Genomic DNA, 21,062 nt, shown 5'->3' with positions numbered 1-21,062 from the left:
TACTCGCCGAATGCATCGAAATGCATCCAGGTATATTTCGATAATAACGAAACAGGGTCTAGATGCGGCTGTCCCTAACCGATTTGGCAACTGGATAAATAAAGATAATTACTGCAACCTTGACTCAATCAACGTGTAACAGAAATAGGTTTCAAGTTTGTTTATTGTTGTTTATACACGATGACATAACTGTATAAACAAGCAAAACATGTTATTATTTGGTATGCTATTTTTAAACGCTGTAAACAAGGTGTCACCTGACTGCATACTGATTTTATTTACAACTTCACCTTATGAGCAAATCAAGTTTATGCTTTGTTCTCGCAAATGATTAATCTACATTGTCTACAAAACATAAATATTTACATTATCAAACATCAAAAGATATATGTATGAAATGCACTACTTGTCGTTTCGCTCACCTTTGATATTTGAAAATGTAATTAGTAAAACTATAATCAGTCGCATGTATAACGAAAATCCAATACAAAAGTGGTAGAAAAGAGATTTATATCAATAACAATTGATATAAATCTAAAGACTGTTACAATAATATTAGTATCGAAATATAATTTACACGATTAAAATGTCGATTTTTACTCACTTAGCGTTGGAATAAAAAAACTAGTAAAACTTTCGTATAACAATAAAGAATCTTGTCCCAAAAAAAAAAGTTGCTAAGAATTCTTCATGCTGAAATGGTATTATTTCAAGACATTAAAATAAATAGAAGTCGATTTTAACATCTTGATATTAATTAAATAAAATCACCACTGAAGACTTCATTTAAAATGAATAATCTATGAGAATTTCTTAGTTTTATACTTTTTTTTTAAATTATTATTTAAGATTTATGTAAATGTTTATAAAGACTACAGCCAATGGCCCTTTGTATGTATGTACATGTATACAAAAATATATTTTTATTATAATAATTAATGAAACTGTAAATAACTCAATGTTATGGTAGAAATATTTCATTTATTAACCCTTTCACCCAAATTAGGGCTAATTAAATAAATAATAAAGAAATGTTAATATTTATTAACGACACGATTAAAGTATAAGAATATATAATCTTAATGTAACATAATAAAATCAAATAGATTGCGCAAGTATTGACTAATATTCTTACGTTATTTGAAGAAATCAATAAATATCCAACGAAGTCTTCTTCATTTAACAAGGTTAAGTCGATTTTTATTCACTTGATGTAGAATATCATTGTACTCTTACCTGAACAATATGATTACCCTAATATTAATAATTAAAATATTGCATACAAAGATATTAGTATAATGCAGTAATCTAATCACTGACTGTATTAGGGGAATCCCCGTATTTTTTGTAATGCGTAATACTGGAAAATGTATTGCACAATGTAATGCAAGAATAAAAGTAATTCAAATTGGTATCACTGTATATCGAAATGTGTAGAAAGAAGTACGTAATTCAAATGTTTCATTAAACTACTTTGATATATATTTTATACCAATTCATTAACAATGTTAACTGATGTAGTAAGGAGTTAATCATAACTATATTGTTACATTAATTTTAAATAGCAAGTTTTTCTGGTAAAGTCAATTATCCCAAGACTTTAAAACAAGAATCAATTACTATGTTTATTGATAGATCAATACATATTTTCTAGCTTAAGAATTAATTGGCTTAATGAAAATACTTTTTGTGAGGTCAGAATGACCTATATTTGTATAATTTCTTTTCGTAAAGATTTTTAATAATGAAACTTTTTTCAGGTATTTATAGAGTTCATAAAATACCAGCCCCAAGCATAAAACAACTATTGTAATAGGATTTGGATTTACATCGAAAATACGTGACGAGTGTCGTAAATGAAACACGATGCTGTAAAAAAAGAACATATATTTTATTTACAAATTGCTTAATCAAACTTTTTCTGTTATTTTTATGTATTTTTTTGATTGCTCTAGACAAAATCACAATTCTACTGATGAAGCAGTATATAAGTATATTCATATAATTATGTATTATAAACTTAGCACTTTTTTTTTCATTATTCAATATATATTTATAAATCAATTAAATAATTTTGTTATTTTATTTCTTCTTTGTACAACATTGCTGTGTGTAAAGTTGATTCTTCAAGTTTTCTTCTACAACATTTTCTCCAATTTGCACGTTAAGGCCATTTCATCTCTCTGTACATATAACTCTCAATTATTTTTTTTTTCATTTTCTCTTAATAATTTCACCGTTTCACTTCTCTTAAACTTTGTGAAAACAAAATTAGCCAACAACTCCCGTCCTCGCCACATCCATATTTTCATATATAAAAAAATCTACGTTCATATATATATATATCAACATATGTCGAGGAGAAACAAACTCAAAATTATTATCTACTAACCAAAACACTTTAGGAACTTTTCGATTTTCATCTCCAAAGCAATCTTCTCTTTTCTCGCGCCACTCACTCACATACATAATAATTTTGCGTCTGTTAGTCGGTAATGTACAATTAAAGAAAATATTTACAAATCGCTATTGAGAACAAAACAAAATTAATATAAGTACGTCCTAACATTTATTTGCATCAGTATATATATTTTTTATTTTTGTTTGTAAGTTATTCGGATTAAATATAAATGGTGTCGTTTCGAAGTGCCTTACGTAATTAACTTTCTCAACCGGATGTTCGTGTTTTACTTCTGTATAAATAAATTAAAGCTGCCCAAATAATAATAATCATTTAAAAAAAAAACGTAATGGAAAAATAAAGAGATTAATACAGTATTAAATCTTCGTTACAAATACATATTCTTTAAAGAAAAAAAAACAAATAATAATATAAAAGAATCCACATAAATATTATATATCTATATAAAAATTATAACCATGTTTATATATATTGTTATATCTTAACTAATGCTGTTTTTGGCCGCTACAAGAAGAAACTGCTCAACTTCATGCTCTCCTCGGTGGCTGCCAAAAAATTAATCGAGATTTACAATTATTTATATATATTTTTTTTTATATGTAAAACAAAATCCATATTAATTGAAATAAACAACGTTGTTTATAATAACTCTACTGTTTTTTTTTCCTTCCTTCATTTCTTTCAATTTCTTATATAAAAACACTTTGTCTCCTTCACGTTCATAGAATCAAAATATGGATGTCATCATAATATATTTATATATATTTTTTTTGTTTCATACTCTCTTCCAGAACAAACTCATTTTCACACCATCTACACTCATATATATATGTATATCATTATTTAATCTTATTTGAAATTGCAACAAGTATCTAAAATAATTTGTTACACAAAAATACAGGTACCGTTCATTTAAGAAAATCAACTGATTTTAGTACGACGTTCTTACACTTTGTTTGTGGTTTCCAAAAAAACCTGCAAAACAAAACAACATACGACGATAATAATTTTGGAGTTTCGTCCTTGCTTCTTTCAATCTCCAGCCATGCTGATACTTCAGATTATCCACTCTTCCATCAGCACTAAGAGAACAATAATTTCGACGGAAAGCGCCCAAATTCGGGCGTTTCCAAATACCAAAATAAAAAGCATGTGCTTCAATCCAATAATCGATTAGAAGACGTATTTAAAAATGGTGAATTGTGCGAGTGCATAAGGATCATACTTTGTTTTCCCTCCATCAATCTGGATAGCACTTCCCAAATAAAATAAATAAATTTGCAGTCGAAAAATATATGTAAAAAAAAACAAAAATCGAAATAAAATACAACCTAAATTTATACATTCGAAAAGATGAATGTAATGATTAGTTTTTTAATGTTGCTGAAAGAATCATGTGTTTTTTTTATCAGGCAACGATATTCATCACTCACTAAATATGCATGCATTGGTTCAAACGTTTAATTGGTCGTTTGATCCGCATTGACTTCACCGTCAGATTCACTGTTTTCAGTCTTTGGTTTATCCTTCAGCGCCTGCTTCAGTTCCTGGATGGAGTCACCGTGGTACATTCGCTTTATGCCTCTGGGCAGGGCGCGGCAGGACTGTAAGTTGATGTGATTCAGGCTCGGACATTTCGATAAGACGGCCTTCACCGGTTCTAAGTTCACGGACGAACCGCACAAGTTTATGGTCCTGAAACGGTGGGATTTTAGTATTTTAACTCATGCTTTCTTGATATGTACGTACCTTAGTGGTGATTCTGCACCTTTCTCGGCTAGAGCCAGGACTGCTGCGTCCAGGGAAGATGTCGCTGTCGACCAGGCGAGATCCACCTCCAGCAAACTGTGACTCCACTTTTGTAGAATTAACTCAAGGCCGGAGTCATGTGCCCTTGTTATGAAGCAAGCTAAAGAACATTATACGTAAATAAAAGTTTTAATTTGTTTACATGTAATAATTATAGTAAGATTTATTCATGACCATCCTTTTTACCTATACAAAAGGCGCAGGTCCATTTTGCAAAACTGACTTATAAAATGTTCCATAAGGAATAGCTTGAAAGCCATAAATATTTTTGAAATAAATATATAAATGTAATATTGTTGACTGCCAATAAACTTCTTAGGAAAGATAAGATATCAGAGTAGTGAATACTATTTGAATGACCGGCAACCTATGCAAACAAACAGCATAACACTTTCATACTTAGATCACGAATTGTCAAAGTAACAACTTTAGACAGAAAGATTAGATTCTGTTATCTAACAATAACTATATATTACTGTTTGTATAAGTATATGTTTCGCGTACATACTTGTCAAATAATTAAAAACTGTATAAATTTAATAAAATAATAATACAAATGTAATATTGTAAAATCAGTTATAGTTTTATGAAACAATGAATTTTCTAAGTTTTATAAAGACCATTATTTAACGATGCTAGTTAATATGAAAGCATATTTACCGCTGAGGAAGAGATGCGTTAAATCCCAGGCAGGAACTTTAACTAAACCAGAATCGGTAAGACGGATACACCCGCGCACATCAAGTAGCCTCAGTTTCCTGGCATTTTTTAATATCCTTTCGATGCCTTCGTCGTCGACGCAACGTGCCGTTGTCGTCTTGTCCTCTTCGATACCTGCCAAAGATAATTCTTCCAGTTCTGGGAAACCCGGGGAAGCGACCTATATTTTCAATAGATTAATTTGTAAAAAATATATAAAAAATAATTTTTAATAAATATACGTGCCTGATCGGAGAGACTAGCAGGTGCCAACCAAATTTGACTGTTGGTGATGCGTAACACCCTCAATTTGGTGCAACCAGTTTGCAATTTCTCGACATGGAGGAGCGCGGTGTTATGAGCAAATGTTCGAATGTTTGAAATGTCGAGGAGTTCGAGATTTGAACAATTACCCTATACAAAAAAAGGTGATAAAAGATATTCATGTTGATTATGAGAGAGTTAACTTACTGCGATCGATGCCATTATTTGAGAAAACCCGGCAATTTTGTTATGAGCCAACACCAGGTGCGTCAGGCGACTGTTCATAGTCTGTCCAAGATTTACCAAAGGTAAAGCATTTATAGCTGTAGTAGACTGAAATACGAACCAAGTGTTATTCTAAAAGAATCAATGTAAGGAAACGTTACGTTACGTTTATCGAAGATAAATCGATTCTTTGTAGATTCTCATATTCCATAGTGATATATTTTAAGTTGTCTGCACTTAAACCCTTCCATCCGCTCAGGTTAAGACCTTTGATTCGCGGACATGCAGCTTTTATTGATTCCAATGAAGTTTGGATATTCCTGACCTTCCACTCGCCCATATTCAAATCAACGCAATGTGACAACCTATTCTCGATCAACCAATGCAACTTGATGTCTGTACGGTAGCGCTCCCGAACCCAGTTCAGATCGACCTTCCGCCAAAGAGTCGGCTCTGAAGCCACTTCACGCCATAATTTGCAAACCTTGCACAACCTATAAATACATACACACTCCATAATCAATATGCCTAGCTAATAAACAGAGCGTAATAGGCGTAGAGCAGCACTCACCTTACGAGAGTCGGCAAAGCGCCGCGCTCTATAGTTAAATGTTGGAACACTGAATGCAATATGTGTCTTGGCAGCGAAGAACCCCATACGCTTTGCTCAGCGGGTTCAAACGGCTCTTCGTCCAGATCCGCATCGTTGCTATTATTCTTGTAGCGCTTGCTGGTCGATTCGTGGTCCGAAGTGTCCGTGTCTGAAGTCTTCTGTTTTTTTCGCCTACCAGTTTTCTTTTTGTTTGGGGTCAGCTGAGAGGAGTCAATGAATTACTAGTCCAAACAAAAAATTACCTCATATTACCTGTACATGGGTGGACAGATTGCTTTTCTTAATCCTTATTTTGATAGTGTTTTTGTCCCCACTGATCTGACTCTGATACATGGGAACCAATGCCTTCCTGGGCCTGCCACGTCCAGCACTTGTACCAGTTTTCTTGCCCTTGCCCACTTTATTGCTCTTCCCAATTGCCCCATTGTTATAATCAACCACTGGATTGCAAAGCACCAATCTATCAGTTTTAACACATGTTGCACTCTCCTTTGGTGAAGTTCCTGGCTCTTGAGACTGGTCTTGACCTGCAAAAATACAAGTTTTCTTGCAAACTCTCATTGATCTTCACTTATAGTTCTTACCTGTAAAGTCACTATTCTGAGATGTTGCACTCATTGCAGATTCAATGGAATCTTGTGAATCATCTTTGCTCTCACTATCATTTCCATCAAAGTTGCCTGGATGTGGATTGTAATATTCTGTTAGATTGGTGCAAACATTGTTGTTGGGCAGGATTTGATGCTTGGAAACCCCATTACTGTCATTGTATGCAGTTGTTGAATAAGCCAGGTGACTCTCACCATCGCAAACACTCTGCTCAGCCATTGTCAAATAAAATGAGGGTGTTTTTATGAAGGATATTATTAAGTAGGAAGCAACATTTTTGCTGTTGTGCACACTTGATGAAAGTTTTCAGTGTCGATGGGAATTCCTATAAAAGAATATATTTAGTGACATTTGCTGTGAAAGGAGACAGAGATCAAAGTGAAAGTAAACAGTCTGTTTTCGCGACAGTCGCGTTTGAATTTGGGCGGCAAGAAATCCATATGTAGTTCAATGGTAAACAATTAAAATTGACATTCATAAATATATGTGTGTACATATATACAATTTTTCGTTTTCGTTCTTCTTTTTTTTTTCGGCGACTCGGCTTTGTTTGAAATTTTTGGATTGGAGACGCGACACGGGGGCTGCGGTAGTTTGGGGCGTAGACTCGATGTTGAACGTTCAGTGCGAACGAGTTTAATTCAACAAAATCGTTATCGGTTATCAAAACGGACCACTGGGCCGCCGTCTAGTATACAGTTGTTCCGTCCTGCTGAAAACAAATACTCACTGCAACAGTGCAGACTACATTACGGTCCTTTTCCAATTCGAAGGCGTCCCGGAATCCTCGGTGCGCCGCACAAAAATAGGAACCCAAATCACTATTTACACCGAAAATTGTCTATGTCTCTCCGCACTCAGTATTTAGTGTTGTTGACCTTGTTAGTTACCCAAGATGCTGTCCTTTTTTTATTTTTTCCATGGCAGGTGGCGTTGCGCATCTACCACAATTCCTGAGAACACCATGCGACATCTACACCGTCCGTTCGAATAATCAATACGAGAACACATTTTAAATAATTCAGATATTATTGAAGCGACATCGTCTGATACTTCAAAATTCAACAAATGTACTCTGCAGCAGCAGATTCTAACAATAAACACATCTTTAAACAAATTCAATTATGCAACCAAACTGCCGAAAGATTTTGAATTTTTTGTAAAAGATGCTGCGTCGGTTGCATATGTCTATATATACAGGGTATGTATCTACTTTAGGATACCAGATCCAACTAGATTCATTAAAGCTATGACACCACCACAGCTAAATAAAGTTTAATTCAATTATTAATATATATTTGAACAATTGTTATTTTATTATTTTTATTTATTATATTCCGCATTTAAATTATGTTTAGATGTGGAAAAAACAGAGGAATAATCTTGAATATACAATTATAATAATAAACAAAAATCAAATACATATGGTGAATGATCAACGAGTCTTTTTGCACAAAATATATAAAATAGTATTGATAAAATTAACTTTTTGAGTTGAGCATCGATTAAATATGATTTTTATAAGAAAATGGATATATTTATTCTGAGGGTCCCACCTTTTGAACACACCTAATGGGACATTATTATAATTTTCTAGAAATGTCCAGGAAAAGGATGAATTTTATAGGGTAGTAGAAAATGTTTATGTTGAATTCATACCATCCGATGTTGATTCAGTTGACAAAGTTGGGTTTAGAAATTTAGGAATTTCTAGCCTCTTCTTCAAAGGGTTAAAAAAAGATATGTATAGGATGACAATGGAAAAAGCCACAATATAAATATAATTGTATTAAAAGCCAAATCAGTAGACTCATCATTCAGAATCTGATATATTCAAACATTAATAAAATATGTTTTACATAGAATAATTTTATCTCACAATAATTGTGAAATATTAGTAATATCTCACATAGTGTACTTAATTTAAATAAAAATTGTAGAAAACAATTAAAAATCAGAAATAAAATCTATTCATTTTAATGTACACTATAAATGTATTAAATTTCTTTACCGGGTGCGGCAGAAATAACGACCACATTTCAAAAGGGGTATAGATAAAAAATGGTACGAAGTATCATCAATTTTTGTAAAATTTCCAAATGAACATATAACTATGTTTTTTACTTTAAGTTTTAATAATTATATTAACATATAAAGGAAATATTTCTGCCACACCATGTTTATGAGATTCATACAATTTTGACGATAATGGGGAACAGAACTCCGCCATAAGTCGAGACGTAATACTAATTAATGTATTAATCCAGCAATGGGATTATGAGGATCAACAATTATTGCTATTGTTTGTATAAGAATGTGAAAGAGCTGCAAACTTAGCTTATAATCCGTCTCTCTAGGATTTAAAAACCCTAGATGTTTCCGCCTTTTATACATATTAATTTAAAGTCACCAGATGCATAACAAAGAAGCGAAATGGTCTTTGGACACATTATTATACTTTCGTTTTGATGTCTTCTCTTCGAACAAATTAATGCACGACGGCATCTTATCCCTTAGCTAATATTAAAAACGTGTGATATAATCATCTTCTTCAATAATATTATAGCTCAATGAAACTATTATACAAAAATAAGATTATCATTCCATTCATTTTTAATTAATTCATTTCTATTATAATTATTGATTACACATACTATAAATTATAATTTCATAAAGCGTGAATTATCATTTTGAAAAATGATAATTCGTAATGAATTTTATAGTTTTATATATTTAATTTCTGTTCAATTAAATATTTATTACTTTAAAAATGGATTTTTTTTGTGGCACTCTTTGAATTTTATATTGTTTAGTATACCAACAGGTTTAAGATAGTAATTTTTATTAAAATTGGAAAGGATATTTATTGTATACTCAATAAACATGATGTATTTGCTTGATTTTTTATTTGTAAATATTTATGTAATTGTGTTATTGTTACATTAAATATTGTTATTAATAATAGTTTTATTTTAATGTGATTTGCTTTGCTTTATGTTAAATATCAAAAATGCAATATCACAATTCACCATGATTGATGTATCTTATATTTATTGATATATAATATGGGGTTGTATTGTTTGTAATATATATACTCTAAAATTAGTTCACAGTATATTAGATATCGTAAAATGAATACAAATATTTGTTTAGTTAATATTTTCAACTTTGCTAATCAGGAATATTAGGTTTACTTAGATATTAAATTTGATTATATTCTGTGGGTGCAAACTATCATCTTATAAAGAACACCAATAAATCAATTTTCTTACGATTAACTGAGTACAAAATATAATTAATGAAATAATGTACAGTAGTTATGACCAACAAATGAAAATAAGTATTATTAATTGAATATTTGTGAATAGTTAACAATAAGTTAAATATGATAGAATGCAATAAAAAAAAATTAGTATTGTTTGCAGTAATTTCAAGTGGTTATTGCGAACAATAAATGGAATGGATGAAAGTAAATGAAATGAGAGTACGAATGTTTTGGTTTTATTTCGAAAAGCATTTTCAAATGATTAATAATAATAAATTAACAAATAAATAGATTGACAACGTCTGACTTATACAAACAATTATATTCGAAACGAATTTAAACACTAATTACAACATTAACAAGATTATTGTTCCATTACCAAATATTTAATTACGATTGTTCAGAATTTTATTATCGTTACAAATATCATCGAGACATATTACAAAATGATGAGCTTCATTCTCATTAGAAATTACGGGGTTACATTCAATTTGCAGGAATAGAATAGTGGGATTTGTTTGGATTATGTTTAAGAAATAAAGCAGCACAAACGGCCCCAGACGACAACCGAATTGTTGCAGCCTCGTGATATATAGATATCCGTGATATTTGGTAGATAGAGATCAACCAAAAGATTGAGACTGATGGTGGAAGAGACGATGAAGATTATATTATCATATTGCATGTGAATTGTGTGTTCGCATAAGTGACTTGTACAAATTGATCACGAACTTGTTTATTAAAATAATAATTGGATATTAAATATTTATTTATAAAGCATAACGATAGTCCGCAACGTCAAATCGTAAATTGCTGTTAGTTAATATAATTTAAAAAAACGAGTTTGCTTAAAGTTTTTTTTGATTGAGTTGGTGCGATTTTGATATTTACGTTCTGACGTTGCGACAATAAAGATATATTATAGTTTTCTTTTTAAGTAAGTAACATGAAATATTTAGTTTTGTTTTTAAAATCTGCGGAAATCCAACAACAAGCTAATAATTTATTTAATGTAGATCACAGGATGGGGTGTGGTAAATTCTGGTGGTGGTGGGTAAAATTCCGATGTAGTTTTCATTAAAAAAATCCCGCTGATTTTAGTTGCGTTGAGCCTTTTCTTCTTCGGGCAGGGGCCGATATGTACAGAGCGTTTCACTAGTTCCTTTCCATTCTAACTATCTTGTATGCCAGCTATTATTAGATAATAACCTTTTTTTGGCACAATTTGTTCGGCATTCGATTCAAGTTTGATCCGGTTCGGGGTCTTGGAGTAAATTCACGGTGCGCACTCGGACTCCGGCCGTGGTCAGTTTGTTCACGCATTCGGGCTCCACGTCTGGCATGATGATGCACATGAACGTTTTGCCTGTGGATGAATCGCGAGGATAAACGGTGACCGGAGCGAATTTGCAAGTGCCGTCCACGTAGTTGCAGAGCTGCTGATATATCTTCGGATAGTGCTTCTTCAATGAGACGCCTCTCTGTCGGAGATGTTTTTCGATGTTGTTGAAGCTTATCTCGCGTAAGCCTTGCTGCGGTTCTTTGATTGGCGGTGAGGTGAGGATCAGAGTCTCGGGATTGTCGACTGGATTGTCCGGGATGTGAATGTTCTTGCTGAGCCGCATTTTACCACATCTGGAAACCAATTGCCGTTCCCATTTCACGGCGCCAGCTGCCGGAGCCTCGGATATCACGCATACCGAGACGTACAGCACCAGCTTTGCGTCTGGATTGTAGTTCTTGCACATCTTGACCAGCTCGGCGTACAGCTGCGGACCCATCTCCGATGGTAACAGATCCTGCCAACGTACGTACGTCGGGTCTCCAAGACTTTGTAAACCCTCGAGCAAAAATTTATCAGCAGACTCTGGACAGGGGAAGAAAATCTTCACAGCCCCGGGGCCGTGGGACAGGAATCCTCTGCGAGCGATCACGGAGAGGCTCTGCAAAGTGTCGTCCTGTTCTTTGGCTGCGGCTATGACCTGACGACAAAGTGTGCCAACGCGTGAGAATAAGCACGTCTTCCTGTGTTTCTCCCAGTGCGATCTTCTGCACGTCCTGCTGCAGTATGTGTATGAACAGTTGTGGCAATTTTTGTAGGCCTGCCCTTCGTTGCTTTTGGCCACCGCGGTCCGTCCGCATCGGCCGTACTTGCATCGCAAAACAGGTGAGGAATGGAAACTGGATCGTCGTCCTGTAGATGAAGGAGGTTGGCTTGTCGGCTCGCTGCCCTCGCTTCGACGCCGGAATTGTTCACCCTGTCTTCTAACCGGGCTTGTACTAGCTGACGCCGTCTCTGTAACAGTCCAACCCGTCAACAACCTCAAGAAGTCACTCACTACAACGGTAATGATCAACGACAACAATCAACGAAAACAACGACTACATTGGAAGGACATGAATATACAAGCAGCTTAAGGTGATTAAGACACGACTACGCTTTTCCCATCCCATTTACAGTCAACACTTTAAATACCACATGCACATTTACAGTTAGTACAAGTTTTATCAATAGTTGACAATGTTTGTATTTGTATTTTTACGTTAAATCGAAAGCAAAATTTTATTTTTGGTCTGCTTTATTTATTTTTGAACATTTTGTGAATAATAAAAATAAAATTGTTAAAAGTTCTGATTTTTTTTGCAAATAATAATCTGGATTATGGTAATTATGCGTTTATTATTTAAGAAGGCAATCAATCCATTATTATACTATATTTTCCGAATATTTTTAAGATAAACATAGAAAAGTATCAACAAATATTTTAATAATATCCTAGTCATTTGAAATGTTTGTATAACTATAAATGATATTATTATAAAACCTTACCTTCATGAGATTATTGAACTTTGTAGATATAAATAACTGTATTTGCATCAGTAAAATCAATTACAAAATTCATTTCGTCTAATCATCAGATGGTAATAATTAAATTCAGTTTAACAAATTTAGATTTTCGTATTTCACATGTCCAGGAAAATGATAAAACGTAATGAATGCGTTGGTGGCAAAGATAATAAAAACGAGATTTATGCGTACGTGCTAAGAGTTCTCAAGTGTTGGCGCCTATAAAAGCGAGAGCTCTTGCTTCCAGATGAATCTCAGAGGGACTTTCGATCGTAAAATAGTAGTGGGAAGCGTTTTGCGTGGTCTTTAATCAGCTCAGCTTCTGCTCTCGCGCGTTTTTGTGTCTGTTTTAGTATATATATATATGTGCGTGTGTGTTCTTTTCTTCATAATTAATTGAGCAAAGCGGATAGAGCAGCCACGATGATATTGATGGGCAGTGGTGCTACAGCTGATGTGGTTGGTGTTTGGTAGCCTTCTGCGGTCGGTCTTTGGTAATCGATTGCCTTTGGGAACTTGAGAGTGCCAGAACTAGTTCATACGAGAGAGCACAGAGCGGTGAATGGAAATTCGGCGTCATTGTTTCATTTATTCAAATGTTTGATACAGATATATATCATGTATTTGTTAATTAGTAGGACAACAACAAAGAGAGAGCGATAGGTACAGAACATGAACTCTGCGCTTAATTACATGATGTAACACTAAACTACAAAACCTAGTGTCGTATATGTTAGCTACATAGTGTATTCTATATAATGCCTAGTCATTCTCGTGGAATTTTGAATTCTATAAACAAAATTAATAATCCCATCTAAATTATTTAGTCGTTATATAAAATTTCGAATATTAGGTATAAATAATATCTTAGGATTTACTTGGTCATTTGCTGTTTTACGTTTCATGTTTTATTTAATTACTGGATAATCAAACATAGAATTAGCTAACAAGCATAATAATGATACAACTACGGTCTTTACACTATGCCTAATTGTTAGTCATTTTCCAGAATGTCTAAGTATTATGTAGAATACTAAGTTATACAATTAGCAGTTAACATTTAAATAAAAATAAAGAAAGTAGTATTATAGAAATATTGTAAATGCTTGCCTTCTCATACGGTTTCCGTAAAAATTACTTTAAGCGCATGCACGTCCGCGCGTTTTTTCGGTAGGCTGCTGAAAGTCATACCGCAGTGTATTCTTATCTTGCTGAAGATAATAATTAAGATACTTGGTGCATGGTTAATAAACTTTTAAGTAAGTATTCAACGCACACGCTGCTTTAGTGAGCACTCTTCAATAACAGAAAAACTATGGCGATCCAACAGATTAAGATTAAATCCACTCCACACAACACATCAAATCGTTATTTATCTTCGTTCTGCTTGTTTTCTAATTTGAATAAAACCTGCGAAATGAAACTTACATATGTCTCCTACCTTGGAGACTGGGGCTCGGGGCTCGAGTCGATGAGGGAAGTCCTAACAGCGAATCCAGAACGTCCTCCAGCGTTGTCGAGGAAGGCGACGGCTTCCTGCTGCCCCCGGTACTCAACAAGCTCACATCTACACAGAAATTTGCTCAAGTAACGATCACTTCGCTCAGGACCAATGGGTGTGTGCATTAATTGCTGCAGGTCCTTGAGAATTTCGTTTTCCGTGCACGGAAAGGAATCAATCGTGAGAAAAGCATTTTTTTTTCTACGAGGTATCCGCTCAAACGCTTCGTTTGCTTTTACAGATATCCATGCCCGAGCACAATCGACCACAATTAGGCAAGGACCGATAGTAATTAATGCATGGACAAGCGAAATTTGTCCGATAATCAGCCAATTAATGTCACTAAGTCTAAATTATACATGGTTCACAAGCATCATTCTCATAGCAGCCTACGTTAATTCTATACGACATAAAATATTTGACAATACAATTAGAACAATTAAAGTTCATACCAAATTTCACTACTTTCAATGTAAACGAACTAAAAGCCTTCATTATATAAAAATATTGTGTATCTTTCCCAGGACACTTATATTTAACATTATATTAAATACATGTCTTTTGTTATTAGATTCGTTTAATTGATTTCAATGAAATTTTATTATATAAATATAGGCAAATTTTATTATTTTGAAAATAAATAAAAATAATTTGTGTCTTTTTCACTTCTGTCTATTTGTTTTTAAAAGCAATATAATGCATTTATTGACGAACGACCTTTATGCTATGTGTTTACGTTGCAAGCTGTGGGAAGCGGATATTACCACAATATTGTTATGCAATATCGGACAAGGTTGGACAGTTATCCTTCCAAGATACCTAGTGAAAGAGTTAAGTAGATTTAATAATCCAAGAAAAAAATCAAATTGTCAAATAGATTAGTCCAACAAAAAGGAAGTTCTATTAGTAAAACGACAAATTACTCAAAACCATTACGAAATACATTCGATTCAGACTAATTATGTTATATATTATATTTCCTGAGAACCGATAAATCAATTATAATTAATTATATTTTAGTTGAAAATCGAGTGTTTTTAATATTATAATATCAATCATGCGAGAAAAAAAAATACGAGCATAAAATAAAAATAACTTACCACAAACACACATATAACAATAATTCATTTAAGGTACTTATTTCCCCCCCAAAAGAATATAAAAAAATAAAAGCAATAGAGAAAAAAAAGTGGTAAAGATTATACCAAAACAAAAATGTAAAAATAAAATAATTTATTCCTAGAAAATATCATATCCACATATAGAAATTATGTATATCAGATGCGGTTCTCGTTCGTATTTTTCGAAAAAGAAAACAAAAAATATATTCTGTACATGCACATGTGTAGAACGTATATATTATATATTATACATTATACATATATAATATCATTACGATCTTATTATAAAATATTTATTTGATAAATAAAATAAAAACAATATACAAATAATAAAAATTAAAGCTAGCGTAAAACGAAACAAAAGAAAATATAATTACGAAATAAAAACCAATAACAAAAACTCGTATATAATTTTTAACTATATTCTGGTCTGACTAAAATGTAATATATATATTATTATTGTTCCAAGATAAATAATGCAAATAGTTCAAGATATAAATACGATACAGATAGAAAATACACAAAAAAATAATAATATATAGTGTTTTCTTTTATAAACTAATTACTAAATAACTAATTAAAAAAAGCGCATATATTAATTCGCTCGGCTCCGTCGTTTCACTTCTTTCTTTTTAAATATATTATGATTAAAGCCCTATTTACATACATCTACAAAAGAAAGAGAAAAATAAAAATTAAAACAAAAGAACAATGTAAAGGAATCGAAAGTGATGCGATGTAGCAGTATTTCCTCATCATAACCGTCACAATTTACGACAATGGGTAAACCGTGAGGTGATTTAGCACTGATTCAAAGATACAATTTGGCTGAGAATTATTTTAAGAATTGCGATATCATTGAAAGTGTTTTGTGTATGTGAGAGAGATATATAGATAGAGAGCATAACTAGAGGCGGCTTTTGCTTTAGATATGATGTTTTTTTTAATTTTCTTAAGCGTGAAGTGACTCACCGTTGTGCTGGAGGTCGAGTCTAAGGGTAGTTGGGGGCATCGGTGGGCTTTCTGTTAGGGTAATTGGAGTTTGGGGTGAGTCCAATGGTCTGGTGCCTACGAAGGAGCTCTCGACCCAGCAGAGCTTCTGGCTTCCTCGCGGACTGACGGATCTGCTCCTCTGGCTGGCCGTCTCCTGGCTGTCATAGCTATGCTCTCGTCCATCTTCCGGTCTTAATCCGCTCACGTAGTGAACGATCGCAGAGGTGACTTCCTTGATGGAACTTTGGATCTCTTGGTTTTCCTGCGTCGGCTGCTGCGATAGTATGGAGTTGGCCAGACGTTCGGCCGGAGTGCGCGGGGTCCTGGTGAGCCGCTCCTGCGACCTCCAACCTAAATACGGTTGCCTGTACGAAAAGCTGCTCCTCAGAGATGAGGGCGAGATGGATCCGTTAGGTTGACGAGCGTTGAAACTGCTGCGCGTGGAGGCGCACGGCGATGATGCTGTGGAGTTTAACTTGGATGTAGACCACCGGACGAAGGGCTGAGTGTGAAGTGCCGTAGGACTGAGTGCGACCGGGGACTGACTAGTCGAGCCTAAACTGTTAAGCGAGGTGGTCTTACTACCTCCTGTTCCCTGCCAGCGCGACTCCCTTGCGGACTGCGTCTTTTTGTTCAGCAGGAAACCTTCCCTAGGCACTTGCCCCTGCTTATACCAATCGGGCACGTTGAGCTTCTGCAGGGATCGCTGCACCCTCAGCTGCTGCTCAGACATGACCCGCTCGCCGCCCTTCTGAAGTTCGTTCTCCGGAGGCTGCAACAACAACGAAAATTAGAATAACAAACATCGAACCACCAAACAACAACTTAAACAACACACACCGTTTGTGTCATACTCGTATTACTTCAACCGCCCGAAATGACACAAGTATCATCTAATGCCACATACTCAACTTGGAACGTATTAATAGATCCTCACAGTTCCCAACAGCTATATCTTATCAATACAAGATAAAAGGTGCAAACATCCTAATGCTTTAAAAACAGAAACACCTTAATAAAATAAACCATCCATAACTTATCGTCCGGTAAAGCGCGCGCTCGACCCTGACTCCAAAGAACAATCAGTATAAATTACGTCCATCCGTACAACAATTTATTCGGAAAAGTCATTGTTCCGCAACGAATGAACGAATAAATAAAAGCACGCGGATTGCGTAACGCGCACAGTAGATGCGTTTCTCTCTCCAGTACTTGGCGATTATTTTTAGCGCGCCAGAAATGCCCTTGTCCGCTTGCCAACAGCGAAAGGAATAAAACAAAAAAAAAGAGGAGGAGGGTTAAACATTTGCATACTGCATTCTGCCACTCATCCTCAACGATTTCCTGGTTTCTATTCCCAATCCGCCATTCAAATGTCGCGGGTCGCTATTTTCGAACGCACGCCAATTAAGCTGCGATGCACTGGAAACAAGCATTCGCAGAAGACCAAAAAAAAAATGACATGATTGCAGTGCTCTCTTGCAATTTGGTTACTTATACAGGGTGATTCTATAAGCTTCAAAAGTACCATTCAAAGTAAGTAGTTTTATTCAACCCTTATATTTTTTTTGAATCATTGTTAATTGTTTATTAAATAATAAATATTACAAGTTCAAATAATACTAGTTTGTTGATATTTCTTACGGAAAGAGAAAAATTTATATTATCACTAAATATTCGCAAATAACATAAAAGTTATACAATAAAGATTATTTTACAGCATTCATAGAAAATTCTTTGTTTCAATGGATGGATTTATATGAACATTTTATTGTTGTAGGTTTCAAAGGTCTGCGCCTACAATGCATTAGGACTTCCATTCTCATTGACCTACATCTGGATCTGCGACCAACCACTCAGATTGCAATATTATTTCCACAATAGACTTCTTCTCGAGGGAATATCTCAAAATCTTTTTGTTTACACTAGAGCTTTTAAAGAAAATACATGTGGTCATGTAAATGCTTGTCATTTCAACTAGAAAATCGGTTATCATGCTACTAAAATTACAAGTAAGGCTTTACACAATTTTAGATATAATTTTGTTTATGATATTTAACGTGTAACTTGTCAAGTAATTTATAGCAGCGTTTTTCATCGTATAAGTTAAATCTTGAATGAAATAATAGCTGTCACCTTACGTCAAATTGTCATTTTATGTTTCAATCAACTACAAACTAAAATGTTAAGAAACGCTATATTAAAGCATCCAAGGGAATAGAAGTATTTATAACTACGTCAAGTTTAAACTGAAGTTTAGTTGATAATTTACTTCATGTTTATAGGTTAATACTTGATTTAAAAAAAATATAATAGAGGCCATTTGGTAAGGTAAAAAGTGTGATAAAAAGTTAACAAATGAATACCATGTACGTGTCAGGATTAAATATTTGAATTTGTTCTCATTGTTTTCCCAGAGCGAATGGCGTTTTAGAATTGCAGAAGATGCAAGGAATTACGAGACAAAGAGCGATTGTCGTGACTTCACGCAAGAAGAATGTTATAGGAAATTCAAATTTTAATTAAAGAAAAAGTTGTACAATGATGGCATACGATATAAAAATAAATGTTACAGAATTCAATTTAATTATGTTCAAACACGTCGCACATATACACACACCTCTTACGTAATCATCATATTCTCTTAACATTTAAATTGGAAAACCGATCATCGTCGTCGTCGTCCGCGGTGCATTTTAACGAGAAAACTGATTAGACGGCAACCGGCTCCATTATATAACCCATTAAGAATCATCCTTATTCGGATGCGAAATTAATTACATCGACGTAAATGCTTTTCGAAAATATTAAAAGGAAAACAATACTCAACTCTGTTATTAAAAGAACCATGAAATATTCCACTCAATCTATAAGTGTTTTCATCTTTTTTCTGCCGACCGGAAAATATATATTAAAATAGTTTTCGAACATCATTTCTAGAACATTTACAACATACCGAAGTATAAGTTTTTAATAAAGCCTATTCCATTCTCCACTCAATCATACTTAGTTTAAAAACTGTCGAGTACAATAGAAAACTTTCGTGTACTTATCGATTGTCGCCGTAATACCTAGGAGAGTATGTCCCACGTTTCTCCAACAAAAGCTACTTTAATCACGCTATTCTCTTAGAATTTACATTTTTAATTAATTCACGAAGCGAAGGTTGCTTTCGCCTTGCTAATTAAACTATGTGTATACATCGAGTCTTTAGGACTTCCATCACTATACACAATATTTATACTGTTTAGGTTTTATCTCGTTATCTATTAGATGCTTATCTAAGGAATGATAAATAAAACGTTTTCAATTTAGTAATTAAGTAAATATTGGATCTCGCTTTGGTAAACATAATTATTTTTAATTACATCATACGGAATGGGTTAAAATAACTTTTTTTTAAGGACAAGACAAATTATAAAGTATTTGCACTTACTTAATTTTTTGAAACATAATTGCATGATTGATAGTTAGCAATTAGTAATATTTTGGTGGATGATCCACTTTTTTTTACCAACTTGAGAAAAATACAATTGCACCAATAGAAATAGTAACTAAAGTTAAAAATTTAAAAAAATAACGAAAAACTTCATTGTCCATGTTATATGGAGTAAAAATCGTAAAACCAATAAATATTACGTTTAGCAATCAAATATTAAAAATAATAACGAATAAAAGTATATATAAGTGTTGTCGTAACTGCAATGGAATGCGACTTTCGATGGTAATTAATTGTCATAACATTGAGAATAATAAATCGAAAAAAAAAATTATAAAACGAAAGTTACGATTTAGTTAATTGCAACATTTTGCAATATGCAAATGACACAAATTTAGTTCAAAAGTGAAATAAAATGCCCAAAGTAAAGAACAGTAAAAAAAACGCAAGACTTCTTCTATACAATCGACGTTACGTAAGATCCTGATGCTTATTGATTCAAACTGTGAAAACTGAAGCCCATGTGGCATCGTGTTTTCTTGTTTACTAATTCCATTCGAATTGACACAATAACCTTCATATTCGCAACGCTGTTTATCCAATGTTTAAACAATTTATATAATAATTAAATTTTTGAATAACTCATTACTGTTGGGTAAATATACTGAAGTTTTCGAAACGTGGACATCTGAAATTACGGTCGTATATCACGGGGACGTCAAAACATCTCGAGATATATGTGTGTGTATCACATCTAAAAATACGGCGAATACACTTATCGCGCGTCAAAACATAGAAATCAAACTGCTTTGATTACATTTGCGCAAACTTCTTTTGCATAAACGATTTATAATTTCATTTATTTAGTCTTTAAGTTATACAATTTACTAACTTTGATGTTAAGTTAAAAACATATTATTTCATTGAATGTAAGTTTATGAAAAATTCAGTGATCGAATGGATTACAGAATAATTGTAGCTGAAATATACACAATTGACTCAGACGCCATCTAGTGAGCAGACAGTAACTTAGTTTTATGAATTTTATGTCTTTATATATTTAGTAGATTTCAATAATAAGAAAGTAATCGTTCTTTGAAATGCAGAAATAGAGTTTAACCATTTCCTTTGGATTTATTTGCTACTGAAAATACATCGCTTTATGAGCTATAATTCTTTTTAAATATGACCTTATTTCCGTATATTATAGATAACGTTGTTGCTATGAAACGCGTACGTATGGTTATCCTCCAA

At 33.4% G+C, this 21,062-nt stretch overlaps 2 protein-coding genes and 1 long non-coding RNA gene across 8 annotated transcripts in view; 1 reads left to right on the top strand and 2 right to left on the bottom strand.

The window, feature by feature from the left end:
- The first annotated feature begins 155 nt into the window (after nt 1-155).
- On the top strand, nt 156-2,668 carry LOC108567562. Its single transcript, XR_001891248.1, has 2 exons — nt 156-221; nt 1,761-2,668. It is a non-coding gene; the product is annotated as an uncharacterized LOC108567562 (long non-coding RNA).
- Nucleotides 2,206-7,561, bottom strand: LOC108567556 (F-box/LRR-repeat protein 6). The gene is made up of 10 exons (XM_017928095.1): nt 7,372-7,561; nt 6,617-6,966; nt 6,285-6,559; nt 5,991-6,232; nt 5,586-5,913; nt 5,402-5,527; nt 5,177-5,344; nt 4,892-5,111; nt 4,172-4,331; nt 2,206-4,117 (listed from the first exon to the last, which is right to left on the bottom strand). Exons 2-10 carry the CDS (start codon nt 6,858-6,860, stop codon nt 3,883-3,885), a joined length of 1,998 nt encoding a protein of 665 aa, XP_017783584.1. The 5' UTR covers nt 6,861-6,966; nt 7,372-7,561; the 3' UTR covers nt 2,206-3,882.
- Nucleotides 7,562-10,370: 2,809 nt separating this feature from the next.
- The window catches only part of LOC108567571, an 82,525-nt gene continuing 71,833 nt past the window's right edge, over nt 10,371-21,062 (bottom strand). For all 6 annotated transcript variants that reach the window (XM_017928111.1, XM_017928114.1, XM_017928117.1 and 3 more), the window contains 3 exons: nt 16,349-17,141; nt 14,196-14,321; nt 10,371-12,202 (listed from right to left, as the gene is read on the bottom strand). In XM_017928111.1, coding sequence (XP_017783600.1) covers nt 11,148-12,202; nt 14,196-14,321; nt 16,349-17,141 — 1,974 coding nt within the window. In that variant the 3' untranslated portion in view covers nt 10,371-11,147. The remainder of the gene's footprint in view (nt 12,203-14,195; nt 14,322-16,348; nt 17,142-21,062) is intronic.

Source organism: Nicrophorus vespilloides, unplaced genomic scaffold, assembly GCF_001412225.1.
Source record: "Nicrophorus vespilloides isolate i.1.1-1 unplaced genomic scaffold, Nicve_v1.0, whole genome shotgun sequence".
NCBI lineage: Eukaryota > Metazoa > Arthropoda > Insecta > Coleoptera > Silphidae > Nicrophorus > Nicrophorus vespilloides.
The sequence above is the reverse complement of the archived record's forward strand: the minus strand, read 5'-3'. Positions and strand labels throughout refer to the sequence as shown.